The sequence below is a fragment of the Oncorhynchus clarkii genome, chromosome 18 (genome assembly GCF_045791955.1).
Source record: "Oncorhynchus clarkii lewisi isolate Uvic-CL-2024 chromosome 18, UVic_Ocla_1.0, whole genome shotgun sequence".
In the NCBI taxonomy this organism is placed as follows: domain Eukaryota; kingdom Metazoa; phylum Chordata; class Actinopteri; order Salmoniformes; family Salmonidae; genus Oncorhynchus; species Oncorhynchus clarkii.
Window position 1 is genome coordinate 43,299,853 of NC_092164.1, and position 19,363 is coordinate 43,319,215.

At 40.1% G+C, this 19,363-nt stretch overlaps 1 protein-coding gene across 3 annotated transcripts in view; it reads left to right on the top strand.

Moving 5' to 3' along the window:
- Nucleotides 1-19,363, top strand: part of LOC139373544 (death-associated protein kinase 2-like) — a 41,785-nt gene that overhangs the window by 3,301 nt on the left and 19,121 nt on the right. The window contains exons 1-6 of one of the 3 annotated variants that reach the window (XM_071114172.1): nucleotides 6,997-7,283; nucleotides 15,137-15,302; nucleotides 15,681-15,902; nucleotides 16,057-16,195; nucleotides 16,699-16,828; nucleotides 18,694-18,742. In XM_071114172.1, coding sequence (XP_070970273.1) covers nucleotides 15,238-15,302; nucleotides 15,681-15,902; nucleotides 16,057-16,195; nucleotides 16,699-16,828; nucleotides 18,694-18,742 — 605 coding nt within the window. In that variant the 5' untranslated portion in view covers nucleotides 6,997-7,283; nucleotides 15,137-15,237. Of the gene's footprint in view, nucleotides 1-6,996; nucleotides 7,284-15,136; nucleotides 15,303-15,680; nucleotides 15,903-16,056; nucleotides 16,196-16,698; nucleotides 16,829-18,693; nucleotides 18,743-19,363 lie in introns of those variants that run through there. The other 2 variants (XM_071114174.1, XM_071114173.1) reach the window with 2 other exon arrangements.

Here is a 19,363-nt window from a genome sequence, read left to right on the forward strand (position 1 = left end):
TAGTCACCTGGAATGCATTTAAATGAACAGGTGTGCCTTGTTAATTTGTGGAATTTCTTTCCTTCTTAATGCGTTTGAGCCAATCAGTTGTGTGGTGACAAGGTAGGGGTGGTATACAGAAGATAAGCCTTTTTGGTAAAAGACCAAGTCCATATTATGGCAAGAACAGTACAAATAAGCAAAGATTAAAACAATTGTATTTAACTAGGCAAGTAATTTAAGAACAAATTATTATTTCCAATGGTGGGTTAGCTGCCTTGTTCTGGGGCAGAATGACAGATTTTTATCTTGTCAGCTCAGGGATTCGATCTAGCAACCTTTCGGTTACTGGCCCAACGCTCTAACCATTAAACCTTTTGTGACTAGGGGGCAGGATTTTCATTTTTGGAAAAATAACATTCCCGTAGTAAATGGGATAATTTGTCAGGACAAGATGCTAGAATATGCATATAATTGACAGCTTAGGATAGAAAACACTCTAAAGTTTCCAAAACTGTAAAAAATATTGTCTGTGAGTATAACAGAACTGATGTTGCAGGCGAAAGCCTGAGAAAAATCCAATCCAGAAGTGCCTCATGTTTTGAAAGCGCTGCGTTCCAATGCGTCCCTATTGAGCAGTGAATGGGCTATCAACCAGATTACTCTTTCTCCGTATTCCCGAAGGTGTCTACAGCATTGTGACGTAGTTTTACGCATTTATGTTGAAGAATACCCGTAAGCGGCGACATTGCGCAAGTGGTCACCTGATGGCTCCCATAGTGACTCTCGCGTAAAATACAGAGGTAGCCATTATTCCAATCGGTCTTACTGAAAAACTAATTGTCCCGATGGATATATTATCGAATAGATATTTGAGAAACACCTTGAGGATTGATTATAAACAACGTTTGCCATGTTTCTGTCGATATTATGGAGTTTTCGTGACTGCAATTTCCGGGCGATTTCTCAGCAAAACGCGAAGAACAAACGGAGCTATTTCACCTACAAAAATAATATTTTTGGAAAAAAGGAACATTTGCTATCTAACTGGGAGTCTCGTGAGTGAAAACATCCGAAGCTCATCAAAGGTAAACAATTTAATTTGATTGCTTTTCTGAATTCCGTGACCAAGTTACCTGCTGCTAGCTGCACAAAATGCTATGCTAGGCTATCGATAAACTTACACAAATGCTTGTCTAGCTTTGGCTGTAAAGCATATTTTGAAAATCTGAGATGACAGGGTGATTAACAAAAGGCTAAGCTGTGTCTCAATATATTTCATTTGTGATTTTCATGAATAGGAATATTTTCTAGGAATATTTATGTCCGTTGCGTTATGCTAATTAGTGTCAGGCGATGATTACGCTCCCGCATGTGGGATGGGTAGTCACTTAAGCCATCTGCGACCACAAAACGATAGTCCATCATTATTTTAAGACATGAAGGTCAGTCAATTCAGAAAATGTCAAGAACCTTGAACGTTTCTTCAAGTGCAGTCGCAAAAACCATCAAGCGCTATGATGAAACTGTCTCTCATGAGGACTGCAACAGGAAAGGAAGACTCAGAGTTACCTCTGCTGCAGAGGATAAATTCATTAGAGTTAACTGCACCTCAGATTGCAGCCCAAATAAATGCTTTACAGAGTTCAAGTAACAACACATCTCAACATCACCTGTTCAAAGGAGACTGCGTGAATCAGGCCTTCATGGTTGAATTGCTACAAAGAAACCACTACTAAAGGACACCAATGAGAAGAAGATAATTGCTTGGTCCAAGAAGCACAAGTAATGGACATTAGACCGGGTGGAAATCTGTCCTTTGGTCGGATGAGTACAAATTAGATATTTTTGGTTCCAACTGCCGTGTCTTTGTGAGATGCAGAGTAGGTGAACGGATGACCTCCGCATGTGTGGTTCTCACCATGAAGCATGGAGGAGGAGGTGTGATTCTTCACTATTATTCTACAATGTAGAAAATAGTAAAATGAAGAAAAACTCAAGAATGAGTAGGTGTGTCCAAACTTTTGACTGATACTGTACTTGCCAACCCAATTAGATACTACTGTGGTGTTAAACTGTCTGCTAGGTCATCTTAGTGAACAACACCAAATAGTCCCCTGGCCTGTGATGTTCAATGATTGTCGATGTTGATATTGTTAAATTAGTTATCCATATTTTCACAAATGCAATAGAAAAAACTGATCACAGGCCTAAACTCCAACCACAAACGTTACGGAAATATGTCTATACTCTATAAGAAGATTGTAAAGTTTACGACATGGCCAAGGATATGATCTCACCATGTATATCATTGTCTCAGTAGTTCCTGTAATCAGTGTACTATGTAATCCTTAGTGGTCTGGAAATGCTCTGCAACCCAAGGAGAAATTGTTGAGCTTTTGTTGAGAAATTGTTGAGCTTGCTTGGCACATTGGGACCAATAGAATAGTCACAAAAATGCATTACCCCGCCCATCTGGCACTCCAAGAAGGCTCAAACATTTGAAAGATATTAAATTCTACTTGAAACCAGGTCTGACTTTGTGTATGGCAGTATGGGTACTCCATTCTAGCCTTGTCAGACAAGCACAATGCTGAACATGACAATGATTTGTGAATAGTTTTGACTTGAAGCTCACAAATGTTGATTATGTAATGATCTGTGTACTTTGGTGGTGTGAGTGCATCTAAAGATAACATCATGTGCAAACACACCTGACATTTCCAAAATTATATACAGTGGGACAAAAAAGTATTTAGTCAGCCACCAATTGTGCAAGTTCTCCCACTTAAAAAGATGAGAGAGGCCTGTAATTTTCATCATAGGTACACGTCAACTATGACAGACAAAATGAGTAGAAAAATCCAGAAAATCACATTGTAGGATTTTTAATGAATTTATTTGCAAATGATGGTGGAAAATAAGTTTATCTCAATACTTTGTTATATACCCTTTGTTGGCAATGACAGAGGTCAAACGTTTTCTGTAAGTCTTCACAAGGTTTTCACACACTGTTGCTGCTATTTTAGCCCATTCCTCTTTGCAGATCTCCTCTAGAGCAGTGATGTTTTGGGGCTGTTGCTGGGCAACATGGACTTTCAACTCCCTCCAAAGATTTTCTATGGGGTTGAGATCTGGAGACTGGCTAGGCCACTCCAGGACCTTGAAATGCTCCTTACGAAGCCACTCCTTCGTTGCCCGGGCGGTGTGTTTGGGATCATTGTCATGCTGAAAGACCCAGCCACGTTTCATCTTCAATGCCCTTGCTGATGGAAGGAGGTTTTCACTCAAAATCTCACTGGGGCCCTTCGCCCCATTCATTCTTTCCTTTACACGGATCAGTCGTCCTGGTCCCTTTGCAGAAAAACAGCACCAAAGCATGATGTTTCCACCCCCATGCTTCACAGTGGGTATGGTGTTCCTTGGATGCAACTCAGCATTCTTTGTCCTCCAAACACGACGAGTTGAGTTTTTACCAAAAAGTTATATTTTGGTTTCATCTGACCATATGACATTCTCCCAATCTTCTTCTGAATCATCCAAATGCTCTCTAGCAAACTTCAGACGGGCCTGGACATGTACTGGCTTAAGCAGGGGGACACGTCTGGCACTGCAGGATTTGAGTCCCTGGCGGCGTAGTGTGTTACTGATGGTAGACTTTGTTACTTTGGTCCCAGCTCTCTGCAGGTCATTCACTAGGTCCCCCCGTGTGGTTCTGGGATTTTTGCTCACCGATCTTGTAATCATTTTGACCCCACGGGGTGAGATCTTGCGTGGAGCCCCAGATCGAGGGAGATTATCAGTGGTCTTGTATGTCTTCCATCTCCTAATAATTGCTCCCACAGTTGATTTCTTCAAACCAAGCTGCTTACCTATTGCAGATTCTGTCTCCCCAGCCTGGTGCAGGTCTACAATTTTGTTTCTGGTGTCCTTTGACAGCTCTTTGGTCTTGGCCATAGTGGAGTTTGGAGTGTTTGAGGTTGTGGACAGGTGTCTTTTATACTGATAACAAGTTCAAACAGGTGCCATTAATACAGGTAATGAGTGGAGGACAGAGGAGCCTCTTAAAGAAGAAGTTACAGGTCTGTGAGAGCCAGAAATCTTGCTTGTTTGTAGGTGATAAAATACTTATTTTCCACCATAATTTGCAAATAAATTCATTAAAAATCCTACAATGTGATTTTCTGGATTTTATTTTCTCATTTTGTCTGTCATAGTTGAAGTGTACCTATGATGAAAATTACAGGCCTCTCTCATCTTTTTAAGTGGGAGAAATTGCACAATTGGTGGCTGACTAAATACTTTTTTGCCCCACTGTACCTCCTGTGTCACTTTGTGGGACCTGCTATAATTTGCATTATATATGTAATACCATGATGTCAGCTGACATGAAAGTGAACAGACAACTAACATAACAGTGTTTTGACAAGTTTGTTGTGACTTGTCTCATATGGTAAGCCAGGGTACTTTTTGAGTGAAATCTATTTATAACCATGAAAAGAACCAAAGTGATTCAGCCGCTTTAATGATGAAAAACACTGTTTTGCAGCTAGGGTAGACTTGCCTAGATTGCAGTGTTGTGTTGGAAACCACCTAAAGCGAGACCAATTCAAGACCAAGACCGGAGCAAGTCGAGTCCGAGTCAAGACCAAGACTGGGGGGGGGGGCAAGACCAAGACCAGACGGGGAACAAGGGGTCTGAGACCGAGTCAAGACTGAGACCAGAAAAAACATAATTCTGATTTTGTCAAATTGCCACCATAACAAAAGTTCAAAATGTCCAGTATTTCTGTGTTCATATTTCAGATAAACATATGGATTTTTCTGACATTCAGAATGGTGAAAACATGCATGCTGAGGACAAATAGAGCCACTCTACAAATGATTACTAACCCAAACACAGTGGAGAACAATGAGGGCCTTCTACGCCTTCAGAGAAGGGCTAAAGATTTATAAAATAATAATAATAACAATAATAATTATAATTATATTGTTATTTTAAATGGTGTTCTGATTTAATCTCTTCAGTTTTTGTTGGAAAGGAAAGGGTTAACACTGAATATAAAAAAATATCCAATCAGGGTTTTTCTTTGGTTGCCTCTGGGGCTAGGCTATCAGAAGCTAGGAAGAAGGAATCTGCCATTCCACTGTATTAGGGCAACATTTTGGAGTGACGGTGGAATCAACCAATCACATTTTAACTTGTAACGGGTGGGACCATTTTTACAAAACTCTTTCTCTTTTTAAAACAGGTCATTTCGCAATAGCAAGCCATAGTTTTCCCACAGTCTAGCTAGCTATCTTTTGTTGTAAACTAGTTTGCAGCAGGTGTTATCGAAGAGGATGTTGTTGCTAATTTGTTAGCTTCTCCCTTTTCAAGAATAACTTTCAACAAGAAGTTAACCTTTTACTGTAGTGGGCTAGATCAGGGTCACACAGTGGAATTATAGGTAGTCTTTAACAAATCTACTTTGAAACAAAAGTATACACCTCGCACATGGTTATGGGCTTAAAAAAAGACACCTGTACCATGTCAAATAGTTTTTTTTTTTGCATCCCAATTTTAATATTTATATATATCACAGAAGACTGAGATATAACAAAACTGTTTGACATAGAAACACCAGATGTCAGAAGAAAAACAAATCTTTATTATTTATGATAAAAAACATTAATAACATTCCACCCATGAGGCCAAAGAGTGTGCTTTTGGTCATTGGCTGAAGGAAAGGGCTGTTTCAAATTATCATCAGCTGGTGAGTGGAACTGTGTCTTTTGTAATAATAATGTATAATTTTTTTGTTTTTCCTCAATCTGATTGGGTGAGCCTGGCAGGGTCTGGCTCCCCAGTGGGTGTGCCTGTGTCATCGAAGGTCCACTCATGCCTACAGTATGCCCCTGATGCAAACAGCTCATGATGATTGAATTGCACATCACAAATAGCCAACTAACCAAAACTTCGGACCAAACTTTTTCAGTACCTGGTTTACATACTCATTGTTGCCTTAGTAAGAATTTACTGGTAGATATCATACAATGAAATGTCCTACCTACCGGCTCCATGTCAAAACCAGTTGAGCTGCGCGCGTTTGCTGCCTACATATTGTATTCTGCTGAAACTAGGCTGTGTGCAGCGCGCAAGCGAACACATTTCACGTGATTTGCGATTGTGTAGGCTACTTTGTGTATGATTTCACTATTGTACTACATAATCGTACACCTCCACTACACTACTTTAATAAGCATCCGTGGGGATTAAGAAGTGAGTATACGCAATGCCCACTGGAAGAAAAGTGTGTATACGGTATATACCTGCATAGCTTCCACTACACCAGTGTCCCGTTGTGTTTAACAAAAAGTGCACTCTCCTACACGAGTGCGCTGGTATTACCGTTGCTGTCCTTTCAGAATCACGAACCCGTCACACACTGAAGACCTATGGGTTCGCCACTGCGCAATCATGTCTATAAAAGACCGGTCTCGAGTACTACAACACTGCATAGGGTTGAACGTTGTTCATTTTTGTCTAGCTGATGTTCTTCTGATGTTTCTTAGGGATATTGTTCGTGATATCTCCCGCTGTTACAATTTACAACTAAACTTCAGACTCTGATTAGTTTGTTAATAGAATAGGAATGCGTTGTCTGTATTGTACAAGTACCACATTCCAGTAGTCATCAGAACATATTCATTGTGAGAGTTTAAAATCCATATATTTTGTATATGATATGTGTGTGCGCGCGCCTGCGTTGTTTCCTTGAGCAATTCATGACTACAATGAGGAACTCCGTAGTGGCGTTATCATTGGAGACCACAGCTACAAAATCATAATTATGGCCAAACCCCGCCTATTTCTAAAATGTCTCTTCTTAAAAAAAATATTTTAAACCTACCCCCACTGCTAACTTATACCAAAACCTAACCTTAAATTAAGACCAAAAAGCTTTTTTTTTGTTTTCATTAATTGTTATGATAGCCCATGTTTGCTTTGTGACTGTGGTAACTAGTGACAACCTAGTCATAGCGGGTTTGCATCTAGGCAAGCAAGCACTCCCAACAAAGTTACGTATAAACCGAAGGAGGGGCAGAAATAAGATGAACTTTTCCGCATTCCACGGTTAACTGTAAAGAACTCTGAATGTAGGCCTATCTACACATGCACAGGGGAGTTTGCTACGTCGTTGACTAGTTGTACTACTACTTGTTGACTAGTTGTCATCGGGAAAAATTCATTGCAACGCATTAGAAGAACAAACACTTATTTGTTTCAGTTTGCAAAAGAGCCTGGTCAGGCATTCAGTTGGGTGAGTGTTTCTCCTGACGATCTTTTCGACGCACTTTGTTTTCGCTGATTTATGCTTATACACACACACACACACACACACACACACACACACACACACACACACACACACACACACACACACACACACACACACACACACACACACACACACACACACACACACACATATATATATATAAATATATGTATATATATATATATATATATATATATATATATATATATATATGTATATATATATATGTAAGTGTTTGTAAACCACCCAGGCGACCCAATAAATTATAACCTCGTGATAATAAACGATGTGCCGCTCTCATCACCCGCTTTTCTCTCAAAGGCCATTGCGCATGACTGCTGCAATCTCTCGATCGTTCCCGACTAGTTAAATTTGATGAAAAACTGCAATACCTTTTGGAATAGAACATTTATTTTCGGGTTGTGTTCTGCTATAGTCTGATGGTTGTAATGGATTGTCAGAATCTGAAGTTTGGCATTTTTAAAATGAGAAAGTTGGGCACGTTACACACCATTTATTCTGGAGTCAATTATGGGATTGTTTTTCATAACTGGTTCATCCGAGTTTCTGATTATTATTTTTTTGCATAACGTTTAGGCACCCTCACTTCTCTTTCTCTCCATTGACTTTCATAGTTCCCCAATTCCAACGATTCAGCTTTCATATATTATTATTGAGGTGTCCACATGATCATAATCTTCTCTAAATCTTTTGCATTATGTGGTGATCAATTTAGTATTTTCTACAAGTGCTATCCTATGACTAGCTGGTAAACGACTTTATAGTTACACACAAACACGCACAGGGGAAGGCCAAACTCAACATAATGTTGAAAAATGAACAGATCACATTCCCTTAGACACATCAGTGTGGTCGGGGTCTGCAGTAGCCCAATAATGGATTAAATGACCCTAATGTTACTCTTTATAGTCCAAGGACCTTACATGTTCTGTTTAGAGGTGAATTGGCTCTGGCAGTCGAAACAACCAAATGCACCATCTAAACGTGAATCGAATGTGAAACACTCCTGCCCCATAGCATGTTGGCTGGAGTACATTGGTGACATGCTGAACGTCAATTGTCGCTCATAGAGTGCCAAACTAGTCTCTTGCTCAGTTGGCTAATACAGTGGGTTTTGAGTGGCGTGTGTTGTTGTACAGAAAGTTGCAAATTTGATCCCTGCTCTTGGCAGAATAGAATACACTCTGTTTACGTGGTACTGGTCCATGGCTTGTGCCCACACTGAAGTCAAGTGGGTTGAGCAGTAGTTATCTCAGAACAGATCAGTCTCTCTACACTCCATGATGATGGCATATTTTCTTCAGAACTGAACTGTACTGTCTATCTCTGACTCATCTCTTGTGAGGATAGATGAATGATAACAAGGCATTTTTTGTTTTATGGGGCACCTAGTCAGCCAGACACGCACACACACGCACACACACATTTTGCATACACAAAGACACCAGTTTGCTGGTGGCACCCATAAACAACCACTTCTTCACACTTACTCTTCAGATTAGAGTGCCCTAGATAAGACAGTAAAGCCACGGTCTGTCTGTCTATTTTGGCCCACATTTAGGAGCAAGGCCTCACTTTTAGCCGCTTATCAGACCTCTTGACATGATGACATAATGTACCGTTCATAGACAAGGGCCATTGTTCCACTGTAGTGTTATTTGGGGAAGGGGTGGTTTTGGAGTTGCGGGGGAGCTGGTTCTTGAATCAACGCTGTTGTTCTCAGGATATTGTCATGTTGTTGACTTCATGGTATTGGGGTGGGAAGCTGGGGGTGGATCATGAGGGGAGTCTCGGGAATGTCTTCTTGAGAATGAGTTTTAGCAGGGGAGGGGGCATGCACATAACTGTCAGACAGAGTCTGAGAGTGAAAGATATTATTGTGTTCTGTAGTTAGTATATATACAGGAAGACTCACAAACACTCACATGCTGTCACAAATAGACACATTTAAGTTTACGCCAGTTGTATTCGGCGCACGTACATTACCTCTATATGATTGCAGACTGTTGAAGTTGACCCCTCTTGTCCTCACTCCCTTTCTCTCACTCTCTTTAATCTCTTTCTTTCCCTGTCTCTTTCTGCCTCCCTCCCTCACACCATATTTTGCTCTGATTGACATATATTAATTAAAAACATTATTTTGATGAATTTATTGATACTATTTCATCCGTCCACTGTCTGTCTGTCTGTCTGTCTGTCTGTCTGTCTGTCTGTCTGTGTCTTTCTTTCTTTATGATGTTGGTTTTTGGAGACAACATGCTTTTCTCTCATTGTCAGCATTTCTCTCTTTCACTCTCTTTCACCCTCTCTGTATTTGGTTCACTATATTAGGCACGACTGGACGCCGACAAGGATAATTCTTCCCTGCAATTAACATCAGTAATCCTTTCAAAACTGATCACCAATCCCCATTGAACATTTTCAAAAGGGCTGCATTATATAACTAAGGGAGAAAAAAAAACACTCACTGATGCATGCGCTGATGTACTTTGACACTTGAGGCTTTCTGAGGGTTTCAGTCTGTTATTTTAATCACGTTTGTTTTCATACGGTGGGTAGAGGCAGAGTAATACTCTGTGAACTTGCACTTTTAAACACTGTCTCACTCTTTAGTCCCTCCGCGTTCACTGCTAATAAAGGCTTATGGGTCATTCCATTTGATTTCAATAACTTTTTGACTGCACCCCTTTTGATTTGAACTTAACTTCTCATACATATTTGCCCATAGTAGAAGTGGTCAAAACTGACAAAACATTTACGAGATAGAGGTGCTAAAAGTTGACCCATTTTGCATACTCCACCATACCACAAGACATCCATGTCTTTATCACTGGTAAAGATAAATTGTGTAGTTTGATACCATTTAATTAAGTGATAATGTCCGAGATGCTGGTGTTTGGAGGATATATTGGCATGGGTGTTGTTAGGCACGAGATTAAGTCCAAACACCGGCTTTGAGGGCATTATCACATTTATACAACGGGTTACCAACTTATTCAAATAATGCTTGACATATATTAATTAAAAACATTATTTTGATGAATTTATTGATACTATTTCATCCGTCCACAAGATATAGTCCCTAAACAAATCTAGGGTTGCTACCCAAGCCGGCTGGTCGTTCGTTCTGTTGGTTCAGTTGCCAGAGACAGGACCCAGTCGTTCAGTCTTTTTGTTTTGTATCTGTTTGTTCTAAATGTTCCATTGCCATACTGGCTGGTAACGTTCTTATCCCTTGAATGTAAGCTAGCCAACTAAGGCTAATTTACAGTGACATCAACCAGTGCAGACAGAATAACAACAGTAGCTGCATTTGTTTAAGCTGTTTTGTTGTGACATTTATTTGGATACATCCATAACAATGAGCTAATGAGGCACGATTTCACCTGGCATAAAAAAAAGTTCTGTCTCGTTAGGACACTGTTGTTCAGAGGAGCTAGCCAACAACACAACTAACACAATAACTTCAAACTGAAGCTGGAAAGACTGCAAACTAGCTGTTCTTTGTTTTATTTGACCTTTTTTCAATTTACATTTCTTTGCATATATCCATAAAAATTATGCCAGCTGATTCATGATTTCGACTGGCTGAGAAACGCTGCCTGCCTCTATTCCTCATCAGTTCGAGATTGAATTTGAATATTGAAACAATGTTGCAAATGTCGGCGAGACAGACTGAAACAATGTTGCAAATGTCGGCGAGACAGACAGCTAGGTTAATACAAATTGCCACGGTTGAAAACTAAATGTTAGTCTAAAAGAAATGTGAGATAATGTCTTGATCAGTGGCGATTCTAGCATGTAAATCTTGGTGGGACAAAAAAAGTGACAAATGTGGGATGCATGCCAGCAAAGCCACAACACAACACTAAACAATACATTTATTGCACTATAACGGTGACAAACGGTGCCCTCAAACTGTTAGGGCCTACATAAAGCTGTCCCAACAGCAGTCCCAACTAGAGGTCGACCGATTATGATTTTTCAACGCCGATACCGATTATTGGAGGACCAAAAAAAGCCGATAACAATTAATCGGCCGATTTAAAAAAAAAAAATGTATTTGAAATAATGACAATTACAACAATACTGAATGAACACTTATTTTAACTTAACATAATACATCAATAAAATCAATTTAGTCTCAAATAAATAATGAAACATTTGGTTTAAATAATGCAAAAACAAAGTGTTGGAGAAGAAAGTAAAAGTGCAATATGTGCCATGTAAAAAAGCTAACGTTTAAGTTGTTTGCTCAGAACATAAGAACATATGAAAGCTGGTGGTTCCTTTTAACATGAGTCTTCAATATTCCCAGGTAAGAAGTTTTAGGTTGTAGTTATTATAGGAATTATAGGACTATTTCTCTCTATACCATTTGTATTTCATATACCTTTGACTATTGGATGTTCTTATAGGAGCTTTAGTATTGCCAGTGTAACAGTATAGCTTCCGTTCCTCTCCTCCCCCCTACCTGGGCTCGAACCAGGAACACATTGACAACAGCCACCCTCGAAGCATCGTTACCCACCGCTCCGCAAAAGGAGGAACAACTAGGGGAACAACTACTCCAAGTCTCAGAGCGAGTGGCGTTTGAAACGCTATTAGCGCGCACCCCGCTAACTAGCTAGCTATTTCACATCGGTTACACCAGCCTAATCTTGGGAGTTGATAGGCTTGAAGTCATAAACAGCTCAATGCTTGAAGCATTGCGAAAAGCTGCTGGCAAAACGCACAAAAGTGCTGTTTGAATGAATGCTTACGAGCCTGCTGCTGCCTACCACCGCTCAGTCAGACTGCTCTATCAAATATCAAATCATAGACTTAATAATAGCATAATAACACACAGAAATACAAGCCTTTGGTAATTAATATGGTCGAATCCGGAAACTATCATTTCGAAAACAAAACATTTATTCTTTCAGTGAAATACGGAACCGTTCCGTATTTTATCTAACGGGTGGCATCCCTAAGTCTAAATATTGCTGTTACATTGCACAACCTTCAATGTTATGTCATAATTATGTAAAATTCTGGCAAATTAGTTCGCAACGAGCCAGGCGGCCCAAACTGTTGCATAAAACCTGACTCTGCATGCAATGAACGCAAGAGAAGTGACACAATTTCACCTGGTTAATATTGCCTGCTAACCTGGATTTATTTTAGCTAAATATGCAGGTTTACAAATATATACTTCTGTGTATTGATTTTAAGAAAGTCATTGATGTTTATGGTTAGGTACAGTCGTGCAACAATTGTGCTGTTTTTTTTTTTACAAATGCGCTTTTGTTAAATCATCCCCCTTTTGGAGAGGGTGGCTGTCTTTGTTAGGAAGAAATAGTCTTCACACAGTTCGCAAAGAGCCAGGCGGCCCAAACTGCTGCATATACCTTGACTCTGTTGCACAGAACGCAAGAGAAGTGACAATTACCGTAGTTAAAATAAATTCATGTTAGCAGACAATATTAACTAAATATGCAGGTTTAAAAATATATACTTGTGTATTGATTTTAAGAAAGGCATTGATGTTTATGGTTAGGTACACGTTGGAGCAACGACAGTCCTTTTTCGCGAATGCGCAATGCATCCATTGTATGCAACGCAGGGCACGCTAAATAAACTAGTAATATCTTCAACCATGTGTAGTTAACTAGTGATTTTGATTGATTGATTGTTTTTTATAAGATAAGTTTAATGCTAGCTAGCAACATACCTTGGCTTATTACTGCATTCGCGTAACAGGTAGGCAGGCTCCATGTGGAGTGCAATGAGAGGCAAGATTGAATCCCCGAGCTGACAAGGTAAAAGTCTGTCGTTCTGCCCCTGAACAAGGCAGTTAACCCACTGTTCCTAGGCCGTCATTGAAAATAAGAATGTGTTCTTAACTGACTTGCCTAGTTAAATAAAGGTGTAAAAGAAATGGGGGGGGGGGTATCTGTACTTTACTATTCATGTTTTTGACAACTTTTACTTTTACTTCACTACATTCCTAAATAAAATAATGTACTTTTTACTACACACATTTTCTATGAAACCCAAAAGTACTCGTTATTTTTTGAATGCTTAGCAGGACAGGAAAATGGTCAAATTCATGCACTTATCTGGCTATCCGTAAATTAAAAAACAAGAAAATAATGCCGTCTGGTTTGCTTAATATAAGTAATTAGAAATTATTCACACTTTTACTTTCAATACTTAAGTATATTTTAGCAGTTACATTTACTTTTGATACTTAAGTATATTTAAAACCAAATATTTTCAGACTTTTACTTTTACTTACAATTTTCTATTAAATCAAATCAAATCAAATGTATTTATATAGCCCTTCGTACATCAGCTGATATCTCAAAGTGCTGTACAGAAACCCAGCCTAAAACCCCAAACAGCAAGCAATGCAGGTGTAGAAGCACGGTGGCTAGGAAAAACTCCCTAGAAAGGCCAAAACCTAGGAAGAAACCTAGAGAGGAACCAGGCTATGTGGGGTGGCCAGTTCTCTTCTGGCTGTGCCGGGTGGAGATTATAACAGAACATGGCCAAGATGTTCAAATGTTCATAAATGACCAGCATGGTCGAATAATAATAGGGCAGAACAGTTGAAACTGGAGCAGCAGCACGGTCAGGTGGACTGGGGACAGCAAGGAGTCATCATGTTAAGGTATCTTTATTTTTACTCAAGTATGACCATTGGGTACTTTTTCCACCACTGGGTAGGGTGGGTATGCAAAATGGGTCAACTTTGAGCACCTCTATCTCCTAAATGTTTTGGCATTCATGTTCAAAAAGTTATTTTCTGTCCACTTCTACCATGGGCAAATGCATATAGAAAGTTATGTTAAAAAAGTGATTGACATCAAATGGAATGACCCTCATGTTTTCTTTCTCTACTGTTGAGTCATTGTTCTATCACTGTTTGTGATTTTAAGTTATTTGTGCTGCAATAGATAGAAACAGTAATGGGGTCTTTTTGTAAGCACTAAATCCGCCATGGTTCGAGAAAATGAATGGCATTTTTGTAGAAGTTTTGTATAAATGCTGTTTTGTTCTATGAGATCATCAGCTAGTGTAACTTCTTGTGAATTTTGGCTTCATAATTAATAACGGTCATGTTAACTGACAGATATTATCTCATATAACAAAACATATAAGATCTCCTAAGCCTGTGTTACCCTCAGACCTTATTTTCTGCGTTTATTCCAGAACCCTATTCTTTCGCCATTAATTTTTCCCATAGGGATGCCTGAACGAACCAGAGGTAGCTCATTTCCGTGATTAAGAACTACAAGCTGGCGAGCTCTATAGAGTCTTATTCTTATGAGTGGAATCCTAATTTCAGATATTTCAGATTGGACTCGAGCTAAAATCATCCATTGGCCTCAACTGAAGATATGTCTGAACATTTGAGTTGCGGGTGCACATCTCAATATTGGTTTTGTGTTGTAAATATGTAGTGGTGTTTTTGTGTGATGTGCCTTGTGTTTGGACCCCAGAAAGATTAGCTTATGGGGTCCATAATAATAATAATAATAATAATAATAATAATAATAATTTTTAAAAGTCAGGATTCAATTCATCCCCTATGCACCTCAAACACAACTCTGGACCTCGAAGCCAGTTCCACTGCATTTTTTAAATTGTTCCCCTCTAATCAGGGACTGATTTAGACCTGGGACACCAGGTGTGCACAATTAATTGTCAGGTAGAACAGAAAACCAACAGGCTCTAGACCTAATAGGGTAAGAGTTGAATACCCCTGCATGCTATCACATTTGCCTCAGAACTGTGATATTAATTGTTTTCTTTTTCTCTTTGTTCAGGTCCCGACCTTGTGAAGACATAGTTGAAAGCACCATGCAACACATGGATGTGAACCAACAGTAACATACAGTGAGGTGAAACTGAGGAGAAGAAGATCAGTATGGCAGTCTTTAATAAGCTTGATAATGTGGAAGACCTCTATGAGATTGGAGAAGTACTTGGGAGGTAAGGATGGTCATTATAAAAGGTATTCTTGTATGAGGCTGTTGAGGTGAGGAAGGTATTATAACTCTGAATTCAGTTGCTTTTCAAGGTCAATTTTGCATATGCTGTCTTGTTGCATAGGTCAATGTTAACAAAAATTCAACCTATGCAATTGAAAAAATAAAGAAATGGACCGAATTGTGAATAGAAAGAAACTACTCATGTCTGAGTCTTGTTGCTTTTCAACATCACAAATGACATTGCAGAACAGCTACATAAATAAATCTGTGTTGTGTTCAGGAGGAACATATTTTTATTGGATAGACTCAGGTAGTACCTACCCATTCCAAGATGTTTCCAAGCAAGTAAATAAATGGTTGCACTCTGTCGCTGCCCCAGTGGCCATTTTGGGCAGGTGCGGGAGGTGCGCGAGCGGGCCACGGGGGCTCGCTGGGCTGGGAAGTTCCTGAAGATTAGGAAGTGCGCCAGCAGCCGGCTGGGCATGGAGAGGAAGAGCGTGGAGCGGGAGGTAGAGGTCCTGCAGGCCCTGCAGCATCCCAACATCATGGCCCTTAAGGATGTGTTTGAGAGCCGGGCCGAGGTGGTGCTGGTGCTGGAGCTGTGAGTGGAGGGAGGGGAGGAAGGAGAAAACAATACTATTTGAACCCAGGTCGTACATGCAGGGCAAGTCATTGATTCCATGAAGTGGCTGAATTATGTAGTAGAGTTAAGTTCTAACACTTCTCTCCATTTATTTTCCTCCTTTCTCTTTCAGTATTAGTGGAGGAGAGCTGTTTGACTTCATTGCTGAGAAGGAGAACCTGACAGAGAGCGAAGCCATCGAGTTCATGAAGCAGATACTGCTGGGTGTGGGCTTTATGCACAGCAAACAAATAGGCCATTTTGACCTAAAGGTAAATTATGCTAGTGTGTTGATTTGACATATCTTTAGTTTGTTACTCACTCCATATGACATTTAGAAATCCAGTGCTGCAATAGTCTGTGGTTGTGATTTACATCTAACCTCTTACCTCCCCAATAATACTGCTAATGTAGTAGTATGCATGAAAATAGTAACACATCAAAGCCTGTCCATTTATTGAATCCAAAATCCTAGGCTTTTAGGCATAAGTACTTGAAGTGAAAAGAGCATACCTGTATTCATCCATCCCAAAACCACATCAGACAAACATGCTGATACTGTTACTTATTAGCAGAAATGTCCATGCCGCACGCTTACCGCACATGGTCGTGTTTGTATCCACAGGTGCCACTAAACAGTGTGCCTGTTCACTAGTGTTGATGAACATGCTGTTTGCGTGCTGGTCGGTCAGAGCGCGGTCCGCATGCAATTGACCATTATGGTCAGATTGACCTCATTTTGCATGTAACATGTTTACTCCCCTTCCCCAATCAGCCGGAAAACATCATGCTGTCAGCCAAGATGGCCCCAAACACTGACATTAAGATCATCGACTTTGGGCTGGCCCACCGCTTCCAGCCAGGGGAGGAGTACAAGTGCATGAGTGGCACCCCCCAGTATATTCGTGAGTAGTACAGTAATTTCATATGAGTTAGGCCCAGTTTAAAAACGATGTAAAAGCATCCATCCTCATCCTTTGCTGTGAAGCACTTACTGACATGACTGGATTCTTGAGTACTGGATTCTTGAAACCCATTGCTTTCGTTATTTCCAATTGTCCCACCACTGATTGAGGGAGGGAGGGAGGAAGGATACTTTAGAAAAAGACTAGGACAGACTGTAAGCTAGGTTCAGGACGATTTCTGCCACCATGGTGCATCAGTCAGAATGAGAATCAGGAGATGGAACTAGAATCCAGGTTTAGGGGTATTTATTAAACAAAGTTCAAACACAGGAACGAACAGAGGCATATGGGGGAGTGTTTTGGGACAGAGGTAGGGCTTGTGCTTTAGGATGTGGCTTGTAAGGCCTTGGAGATAGGATTGGATGTAGTGGTCTGGAAGGGAGATTCAAAAGGGAAACATTAGGAACACAACATAAAGCTGCTGACGTGACAAAGTAGTGCCAGGTGACTTATAAGGAATGAGCTTAACATATAACTACAAACTAAAGGAGGCGGCCAGGACTCAACACAAAAGGGCCATTAGCATAGCAGGGATATAAAGGATACAACATAACAAGTTCAGGCAGCATAATATACATGGTTAACATTTCTCCTACAATACAAGGCATTTACTTAATCATATCAAGCACAATGGCAGGATGGAGCCACCTCGTGGCATCACCAAGCAAACTATTCTAGTGTGTAGGAAGGAGCATGCCACTTAAATAGAACCTGAAAGGGGTGGAAAAAGACAAAAGTGGCGTGATTTAGGCGTGGAAACAGATGTGATGGAAAGGGACGCGGTCTAGGGTAATTGGAGACAATTAGAAGACTGTAGGAGTGGCATGACCCTTCACAACAGATGCATTATTAAAGAATTGGAGCAGGCCCTTTGTAATGCAGTCCCTACTGTGTTCTGTGGAAGTTAGCGTGTATTTCCAGGTCCAGGGTTTTCCACGGAGACAGCGAAAGAAGTGCAGTGTCATGATCTGGGTTGATGGTGTTATGATAAACTAGGGGGGTTGCAAGTCCAGTTGAAACAGGAAGTGATTTGAAGGATGTAGGATAGTCGCTATTTCAGTGATAACTAAAATACATCCCCAACCCAGATAATTTAAGAAACCTCTTATCAATATAATAATTATATTCTACATATATTTAAAATCTACATATTTAGTACAACAGTATATCATAAAGCAAAAATGCATAACAAAGCAAAAATATCTTTAAAATCCTATTAGATTTTGAAACATCAGGTAGTTCGCCCCAAGACAAAGAGCTGTTGTCAAACACTAGCTGCTTCAACACAGATCTGGCCAGCATGATAAGGTTGGCATGGTTACAAAGCTCTTCCTGTTTGGAATTCAAATGTGTTTTCCCACCAGTAGCAGAACCAGTACGGTAGGTTTAAATAATACAATGCGACTGGTGGAGGAAAGCCACTGGAGTTGTTTGACTTGTAGGAACAATCTATTCATGTTTTTCTGATGAATGCAGTGTTCATTTTGCATTCTTAAAAATGTGAAATTGTTCCTTTAGGCAGTGCTTGTCATAAATGCTGCTACATGCATAGACAAGTTTCTCCGATTGCTTTATTGGCATGAAATACAATTTGTAGATATTGACAAAGCAGTATAGCGGTACAGCATTTCAGATACAAGGACAAGGGGATACCTAGTCAGTTGCACAACTGAATGAATTCCACCTCATTTAACCCAACCCCTCTGAATCAGAGAGGTGCAGGGGGCTGCCTTAATTGACGTCATCAGCACCCAGGGAGCAGTTGTTGTTGTTGGGGGTTAACTGCCTCTCTCTCTCTCTCTCAGCCCCTGAAGTGATCAACTACGAACCTCTGAGCACAGCTGTCGACATGTGGTGAGTGTCTGTACTGCCCCCTCTTCCAACATATACAGACACCTAAAATGACCCCCTTCCATCTTGATGAATAAGCCCCTGGGATGCGTTTGGACATGTGTAGGCACGCTTTCCCTAAACAGTGTGACTGTTTCTGGTTGAATGCATTAGGTACACCCTATGTGTTCAGACACTGTATAACAATCTGATTCTCTAGTGAATTTAGACTAAATCAAATCAAATACGGTGTTTTTTTTTACACAGAAATGAACTGGTCGGAGTCTAAAGGGTTGGATTTGATTGTAGTACAGTAGAATATGAGTGTACCCAGACGTGCTCCAGCACAATGTTAATAAATGGTGCTCAAAACTGAGGGGCTTAAAAAAAGAGCAATTCTTACCCCAGGACACTTCACATTGTGACTATCCCCGGAAAGCAAAGGAGCATTCCGATGGCTGTGTTTATCTTTGAGGTTTATTTTAGGGACAAACAGACAAGCTTATGTTTTCGATGTGTCATGCCTCTCCACCAGAACCTTAAACAGGAAACTGCCAGAGACAGCTGATTATAGTACGTTTAGAAATACAAAAGCAAGCATTAAAAAACTACTCACCACAACAGCTCTAATGTCTACATCCTTTG